Source organism: Octopus bimaculoides, chromosome 20 (genome assembly GCF_046866305.1).
Source record: "Octopus bimaculoides isolate indiv1 chromosome 20, ASM4686630v1, whole genome shotgun sequence".
Classification (NCBI taxonomy): Eukaryota; Metazoa; Mollusca; class Cephalopoda; order Octopoda; family Octopodidae; genus Octopus; species Octopus bimaculoides.
The window spans coordinates 30,987,056-30,996,634 of record NC_142947.1 but is presented as its reverse complement, the minus strand read 5'-3'; the positions used below and the strand labels follow the sequence as shown (position 1 = coordinate 30,996,634).

General features: G+C 37.4%; 1 protein-coding gene across 1 annotated transcript in view; it reads left to right on the top strand.

The window, feature by feature from the left end:
* LOC106873819 (brain-specific homeobox protein homolog) overlaps nt 1-8,529 on the top strand; it is a 90,733-nt gene extending 82,204 nt beyond the window's left edge. The window contains exons 3-4 of the mRNA XM_089338322.1: nt 5,636-5,823; nt 7,788-8,529. Coding sequence (XP_089194448.1) covers nt 5,636-5,823; nt 7,788-8,108 — 509 coding nt within the window. The 3' untranslated portion in view covers nt 8,109-8,529. The remainder of the gene's footprint in view (nt 1-5,635; nt 5,824-7,787) is intronic.
* Nucleotides 8,530-9,579: the final 1,050 nt, after the last annotated feature.

Here is a 9,579-nt window from a genome sequence, read left to right as displayed (position 1 = left end):
TAGATAAAAGAAATTTGAAGGATTCTATGTGACTAGCGAGAAGATATTAGACTTCATTGTTTATGCCAAAAGTGTGTCCACTGAATATGTAACTAATTTAGAGGCCGCTGATCGAAGAGGTGCTGAACATCGACAATGATGAACTTGTGCATTCCTTGAGTAATGAAGAAATAACTAAAATGGCGTTGAATAAAGTATGAGATTAGCTGTGATGATGCTGATGGCATTGCGAATACAAGTGAAAAAGAATTCCCATAGAGAATATGGTGAAAATGCGTGATTAGTTAATTGCTGGCATAAAACTAGGTGAATATATTAATGAGTGTGAGATTATGGCGACTTACTCAATTAAAAAGCGAACTTGAGATTCCAGTTCCTGTCTGTCCATCAAAGGCTTAACACCAACTTGAAGATGACGGTTACCATGACAGTGATGACGACATTGATGTTACCCCTTCTCAAGAATCTTCATGCTAGGTACAAGTTTCCGTAAATACGTTTAGCTTAATCTGAGCTTGTTCGTGTTTTAAGTTTATGGTCTGTCATTATTCCTATTCATTTACCAGTTTATTACTATACAAATAAATTATATTATTCATAGTCTTTATCCCACTCAGCGTAAATATTCATAACACTAGGCGTTTGGTATGTAGGTGTTTTGTTTAATGTGTAGTTTTACATCATCCTAATCTAACCAAAATTCTGCTAAGTTAGCAAAAACTTCAACATGTCCTACTCACCAAGACGTATAAATACTCTAAATGCACTGTAATAGTATCCTCTATGGTCTGAAAAGTTAAGTTCAACTTACGATCGACACATACAAATCAGAGTTTTGCTTACAAAGTTGGTGGGGATGACCTAGGCTATTTTTCAGAACCACGACTTCTAGTTGAGGATATATACCTTATGGGCATACTGTGCTGCCATTTCCAGATCCCAAAAAATTCAGTTTCGAAATATATCGTGTCTCAAGGGTTTAGGATAAGAAATTGTGCATCAGTGTATACGTGTGTGTGTGCGCGCGCGCGCCCGCATGTCTGTGTGTGTGTGTGAGAGAGAGAGTCTATGAGAATTACCTAATACAGTTTTGAAGTGTAAAGGTGATGTTTTTTAAAAAATTGTTTTTTTTTAAATGTTACAAAATCTTTTATCAGTATGTTAATAACATTTTTTGAGAAGTTCTTTTCCTAGTGTGATATATATATATGTGTGTGTGTGTATATATATATCTGTGTATATATATATATATATATATATATATATATATAAGTCAGTAAATAGTGGGGTTGTATTAACCGCACGTGAAGAAATAATAGGAAAATGAAAAAAAGCCAGAATGCTGAACTGGAAGCATAATTTAATAAAGATTTTTTCTAACCGGTTTTCATTGCGAAGAAGCAAATTATCAAGAAGAAGGAGAATGAAAATGTTTTTTTACAAAGAAGTACAAAATGAAGAAAATAATATATAAAACAATAATATATAAAAAAAAATAAATATACCCATACATTATATTGTCTTTGAGCTTTTGTAGTTCAATAGTAGTTCATGTATAAATTGGTAGGAAAAATAAGGATGCATGAGAGTTGAGAGTTTTGTTAGGTTTTAAAAAAGGGTTAAAAGTTTGTGTTAAGCAGGAAATGTGGTGTCAAAACAGGAAGTGTGTGTAAGGGGAGACAAGTGTTTTTAGTTAGAGTTATGAACTCTTTTTTTCCAACAGGAAGTTTGTGTCTGTTCATAGAGAAATAAGGTCACTGAGGGGTGTGTGTGTGTTAAGAAATGGTTGGAATTTCTCTATGAAAAGATTCTCCTTGTTGATTCTTTCTTGTGTGGAGATTCTGTCTTTACATTGATAGAAAGGGAATATAATGAATTTAGGGTTTTTGTTTCTGGCGCAAGAGTCTATGTGGCCACTGAGTGGAATTTGGCGGTATTGAGGGAGGTTTATTTGTTCCTTATGGACAGCTACTCTTCTACGTAATGGGAGGCTCGTCTGTCCGATATAGAAGTTTTGGCAACCTGCGCAAGTAAGGACATAAATGAGGTTACCCGAGGAACAAGAGAAATTGGTTTTAATTTTAAACTTTGTTCCTCGTTTGAAGGTAAATTCAGAGCCTTCAAGTAGGTAGGGGCAGGTGCCACAATTAGGGCGTGCACATTTTTTAACTGATGGGGGTGGAAGTGGTGTATGTAGTTTGGAATTGGTTAATAATGTTTTCAAAGGTTTGTGTTGCCTTTTGCATTTAAGGACTTTGTGTGTATTAATGATATTGTTCATTTTCGGGTCTGTGGTGAGTAAGGGGAGGTTTTGTTTAATTGTGGTGAATGCTTCGATGTTATTGGGGTTATGGGTGGAGATGTATGGAAGTATTTTGGGGTTGGGTGTGTTATTATGTTGGTTGGTTTTTAGTGTGTTTTTGTCAAGTTCCTTGGCACGTTTTATTCCAAGATCTATGAGTGTGGAGGGATATTGGCGTTGTAACAGTGTTTTTTTGAGATCTTGTAAGCGTATTTCTCGAGTGGTTGGGTCAGAGACAATGGTGCAAATTCTTTTAGCTAAATTAAAGGGGATATTTATCTTGGTGTGTTTTGGGTGGCATGAGCTAAAAAGGAGGTATTGTTGTGAGTCTGTAGGTTTGTGGTAGATGTCGGTTGTGATTTGGTTATTAGGTGTTTTTATGATTAAGAGATCAAGAAAAGGGAGATGATGTTTGCTGAATTCCATAGTGAATTGAATGTTGGGATGTATGTTATTAAGAATGGATTTGAATTCTAGAAGTTTTTCATAGGGTTCATTCCATATGATGAAACAATCATCCAAATATCTTTTCCAGTTATCCATTAAAAAGATGTGGAAAAGGTGTCCAAATTTCTGACGTGAGGTTTCATATAGTGTTAATTCAAAAAAACCCATTATGAGGTTCGCAAGGACTGGTGCAGCTTTAGTACCCATCGCGATACCACATTTTTGGCGAAAGTATGTGTCTGCAAACAGGAAGTTATTGTTGGTCAGAATGAACTTAAGTGATTCTATGATGAAAGTTGTGTTGATGCGATTAGGAAATGTTTCTGGGTGTTTGTGCAGCCAGAAGAGTTCATAACTCTAACTAAAAACACTTGTCTCCCCTTACACACACTTCCTGTTTTGACACCACATTTCCTGCTTAACACAAACTTTTAACCCTTTTTTTAAACCTAACAAAACTCTCAACTCTCATGCATCCTTATTGTTCCTACCAATTTATACATGAACTACTATTGAACTACAAAAGCTCAAAGACAATATAATGTATAGGTATATTTATTTTTTTATATATTATTGTTTTATATATTATTTTCTTAATTTTGTACTTCTTTGTAAAAAAACATTTTCATTCTCCTTCTTCTTGATAATTTGCTTCTTCGCAATGAAAACCGGTGAGAAAAAATCTTTATTAAATTATGCTTCCAGTTCAGCATTCTGGCTTTTTTTCATTTTCCTATATATATATATATATATATATATATATATATATATATATATATCGAGAGAGAGAGAGAGAGAGAGAGAGAGAGAGAGAGAGAGAGAGAGAGAGAGAGAGAGAGAGAGAGAGAGAGAGAGAGAGAGATACATACACCTGTCAACAATACAAAATAAGAATGTCTCGACCTGCTAGAAATAGCAGCCAAATATCCTTCAAATGACGCAAGAAGCATAAATTTGATAATGTCTTCGATACATAACGTAAACAGGGGGGAAACAGTGTAGACGGAGGAAAGGTAGGATTGTCTTCAGTGACCAGCAGCTGAATAGCCTGGAGAAGAGGTTCGAAGCTCAGCGGTTCTGAAAATAACATTGGATTAGTATGCTCATGTCTGTAACGTTTCCGATAAAATATCTGCTGGTCGTGAGGTAATAGGCATTAGCTAGTATTAACATCACTATTTAAAGTTATTTCTAGAGATTTTGTTTAGAGATTAGAGCCAGCGCTGGAAGTTACAACGTTTCGTATACGAATACGTGTATGTAAACAATGCGATCAAAAACAGAAAAATAGCTAACGGGTGTACATGCGTATTTCAGGAGTTATAGCACCTTCTGCAGCATTACATGGTTAATGGGTTCAGTAACTATCCACGAAAACATTGCTTAAATAGCTACCAGATGTAGTGATGTAACCACTAGCGTAGCTGGATGGGGCGGTAGGGGCGGTCCGCCCCGGGCAGCACTTTTAAAGAGGTGGCACTTTTGTGTCTGCTGTAGGCAATATGTGTTTTTTTATGGAGTCCGAGGGCGACAAAGGAAGGGCCACCCCGGGTGGCACACACTCTAGCTACGCTAGTGGGTGTAACACAAGTGGATTTTACAAAATTAAACACATTCCTGGCAACTAGCGCAAACATATTAATTGCTGGTTTGAACACCGTATTCCATTATGTAACCATAATATACCAAGTATATTAAAGGTTTATAAGTTAATACTGTACCCCACCTGTGTTAGTGGTGGAATTAAATCATTTTTAAAAGTTATTTCTACAGTTTTGTATTGAAATTAGAGCCAGTGCTGAAAGTTACGACGTTTCGTAAACGAATACGTATATGTAAGCAATGTGATAGAAGACAGAAAAATAGGTAACGGGTGTGTACATGCACGTTTCAGTTCTTACTCCCTCTTCAGCACCACATCCAACCCATTAACCATCCAGTAACTCATTGCTTAAATAGCCATTCAATTTAACGGTGTAACATAATTGGATATACCAATTTTACATATTGGTTTCAAATTTTGTCACAAGGCCAGCAATTTCGGGGGAGGGGTTAAGTCGATTACAATGATCCCAGTGCTCGACTGGTACTAATTTTATCGATATCGAAAGGATGAAAGGCAAGGTCGACCTTGGCAGAATTTTAACTCAGAACCTAAAAACAGACGAAATGCGTCAAAGCATTTGGTCCGGTTTACTAACGATTCTGCCTGCTCACCACCCGACTAGTTTTACATATTAAACACATTCCTGGTACTACTACCACCAAAACCCCTGTCGCCACTACCTTCACAACTGCTACCATAACAATTACAAAAATACCATCATCCTTATTACTGCCACCAACACCGCCAATCCCACCACATTATTACAACTACTACCTTGCCAATCGTCACAAGTATCACTAATGACCATCACTACCACCTCCAAAACCATTAGTACTACTACAACCAGTAATGCCACGAGCAATCTTCTATATGGTCGCACAGCAAGCTAGAAATATCAACCAAATCTCCACAAATCACTCTTTACTCTGAAAAATATATGGAACGACACATCAAATATTGTTTATCGCCACTTAAACGTCGATGTTCTGTTAGAACAAACTATACTGCGGTAGATGCCATGGGAGTAACTCCTGTATTGGCTCTCTGGTGCAAAACGCACTCTTGTTTATGTCGCTAGCGGGGATATAAATCTCCACCACCTCCACCACAACGACGACCACTACTAATGCCACCAGCAATACCACCATCTCCACTATCACTGCCATCATCACCATCATCACAACCACAACCATCACCGTTATCTAATTGATTATTCTTTCTCACTCTCTCTTTCTTTTCTCTTTCTCCTCTTCCTCCTCCTCCTCCTCCTACCACTACAGGGTTCCCGTTGCCGCCATTATTCCAACATGACGTAAACGGAGGAAAACAGTGTAGACGGAGGAAAGCTAGGACTGTCTTCAGTGACCAGCAGCTGAATGGCCTGGAGAAGAGGTTCGAAGCCCAGCGGTACCTGTCCACACCAGAGAGAGTAGAACTCGCTTCGCAGCTCAGTTTGTCGGAAACCCAGGTATGTCTATCATCATTATCATCATTATCATCATCCTCAGCATCATCATCATCATCATAACCAACACCTCCACCATCACCACCATCACCACCATCATCATCACTGCGACTATCTTCATTATCGAAACTATCAGTACTACCAACACCAGCATCATCATCATCGCCATTATTCATAACCTTACCTATCATTCTATTATATACCAACTAAACGTCAACAACAATAACAATATTCTCCTACATCACTCTGCGCACATGAGATGAGATGGTCACGGTTGGAATATCTTTGATCATAGGTCTGCTCGTTTAGTGCAGACTTGAGGCAAAACAACAACAGCAGCAACACTCCGATCCAACGAGTAAGCGTCTATGTAGCTGCTTGATCTGTTAGAAACAGCAGTCAACACCCTCTCAAATTACACATTTTCTTCTTTAAAAGAAACACACAGGAAAATGCATAGAGTAATGGTGCTTTAGATATGCTATGTCTGAATAAAGTCGAGATGGACATGACTGTAAAACCTTTGTCTGTGGGTTTACTGGGTCAGGGTTGACCAGGAGCTAAACAACTACAACGGTACCACTACGCAACAACATTGTCAATAAATACAAGTGAAAACACTACACTACACCCAATACCACCACAATAAAACATTACCACCACCGCTATACATACTCCACTACTACAATATGACCCTACGGATTATACAAAATCAGTAATACCTAATACAATGCTACCAACAATGCTACTACATCTGCCTACTCCTACCCCAAATGATCCAATTGGTAAACCTCTATGCGCTCATTCGATCTACTAAAACTAATGGCTACCGTCTTAAAGAGAATCTTATTGTTAAACTCAATATTACATACCATAGAAAGATGAGACGATCAGAACTGGAATGGCGGTTGAACGAGGGTAAGTCACCAAAAGCACCAAATTTTCTTCCACTGCATACATAAATAGATAAATAGAAAAGGACAAAATTCTTAGACACCAACTTAAAGCACCAGAAAATTTACACAACTCAAAACACAGAGTACTAAAATGTCACCTTAACTCACTCCAAATCACAATATCCAGCAACAACCGACGTAGCCAGTGTACACGCTACAATATTAAAAATACGTAACCATACTGTAATACAAAATTGACACGTTTCATCATCAGGCATAGATACTCACATTGCAAAAACTCACCAAGCAATTAACTTATTAAGCCATTAATTATAAATTATACGTTGATATGATAGAACAAACCAAACTATGCTGTGAGCCTCATAAGTTATATACACTTCTATATGTTGTACAAAGCAAAAACGACTTTAGAATTTTATGGGTCACAACATTACACTGGAAATGCCAAAAGTCAACAAAGATGCAAGCATCATGAATGACATTAATATAATAAACATAGAGATACATGCATCCACCTTACCAACTATCTCACGAGGCTATGATGCATGATAACCGAACATATTCCCAAACATCATTACTAGGAATGACTCCAATGCAAACAACACATCCTGGTGTTAAAACAAAACTGACAACACATGAGTGACATTTTATCTAGGATTCGATTATTTTAGATACTAAACATAATAACCCCAAATAACATTACCCAACATCCCATCAGGAAGCAAACACCTTATCAGACAGTCTTCTAACATCAGGCCAATGTTCTACCTCACTCCAACCAAACCATGTAAAAATAAAATCTTGAAACCCCTGAAACCAAGATTCGTTGAGCCTGAAAAACTAGTCAATATGGGCACAATTGGAATGCCTTTTATGAAAAGTCGATTCGAATCAGGGCTGTTCATGGTTAACAACAAATAACAAGTATTACTAACACACTACAAAACAAACACTATCACCACTAAAAAAACTAGCACTTCCCACTTCACCCCCATCATTCCTCACCATCACCATCACCATCCTTATTAGTTTCTGTGTTGTTGTTTGCAGGTGAAAACATGGTTCCAGAACAGGAGAATGAAACACAAAAAGATGCAGAGAAAAGTGCACGAGGATCACGAGATGCGCAAAACTTCGAAATCGACAGAACCGGGTAACCACACAGCTACATCGAGTTGCAACCGGAAGCAGTCGGGTCTCGATGACTTGACATTGGTTTCGGTCGATGCTGAAGTGGATGTTGATTCGGAAATGGATAGTTCCCGGGAACTCAGCCACCATGGGGATCCTTGTTCAGACATTGATACCGTTGAGATCAACGTGGTGGATACGGACGCAGCTCGCTACCGGCGAGCCCTCTTAAATAGCTGATTCTACTGGCCTTGCTGTGTTGGCTTGGCGGCACACATCAGCGATAGACATAACGAAAAGAGAGACAATGTGACAGAGGCAGAAAGAGAGAAGGGGAAATTGAAAGAGACAGAGAAAGAGACAGGAGAGAGAGACAGACAGACAAACAGACAGATTGACATGCAGACATACAGACATCAGACAGACAAACTGAGAGAACTAAAGTGAGAGCGCGGGTATAGAGAAGAGTGAGTGAGAGATAATCAGATTGACAGAGAAAAAGAAGGAGGAAGGCAAGACAAAAGAAAGAAAATAAGAAAGTGATAGAAATGAAGACTATTATTATTATTATTATTATTGACTACTACCACCCCCACCACTATAATTACTATTATTTATCGTTATTAATATTATTCTGTGCTCAAATAGAGCCAAGAAACAATCTTTTGTTTTACATTCTTTTATTCTTTCCGAGGAAGGGTTGGAAACTATGGAACCAGTAAAACACTAGAGTCGATTCTAATGACTTCACTTGGTTTCAATATATCTACACACACACACACACACACACACACACACACATACACACATATATGTATATATATATATATATATATATATATATATATATATATATATATATATATGGACAAAAAGAAAACTAAATTGGTTTTGTACCAAAAATATTATATACATTATTATTATTATTATTATTATTATTATTATTATTATCATTTTAACATCAATTCATTATTATTCTGGTGCATGCGCAGTGGTGCGGCGGTAAGTTCTGAACAAAAAAAAATAACAACACTGCACCTTGCGTTCGCAAAACAAAAAATGCTCTCTGTGTGTGAAAGGCACAAATTATAGAAACACATCACAAAGTTTGCGAGCGCAGTTAAGCATGAACATCATTAAATCTCACTCACACACACACACATATACACACATTCCATATTTTATTAACCTCAAGGGTCTTGTGCCTACATATTAAAGAAAACATGATTTTTTAAAAATCAAACGAGAAACTATAAGAAATTATATGTAAAGACATATTTCCAAGCAGTCGAGGCAGCGTCACATTTTCCATTCTCGATTGAAACCATTTCACATCACATGTGTAACTAATGCTTCTTTTGTTTGTTTGTGTCCTTGTTTGTTTGTGTCCTTGTTTGTTTGTGTCCTTGTTTGTTTGTGTGTGTGTGTGTGTGTGTGTGTGTGTGTGTGTGTGTGTGTGTGTGTGTGTGTGTGTGTGTGTGTGTGCGCGCGCGTGTGTGTGTGTGTGTATTTTTGTTGTTTTGGTGAGCGGGGAAAGATGAAGGCATTGAACGCTACAACATCACGACTCCCACTCAAAACGAGGCCTTTTTATGCCTCGACCAGTGAAAGGAAGAAAAGAAGAACAAACAGCAGCCGTTTTCATTTTGGAACTTAAAACTGAATGAAAAATAATCAAATAAATAAAAACTGATATAAAACTGAAATAGAA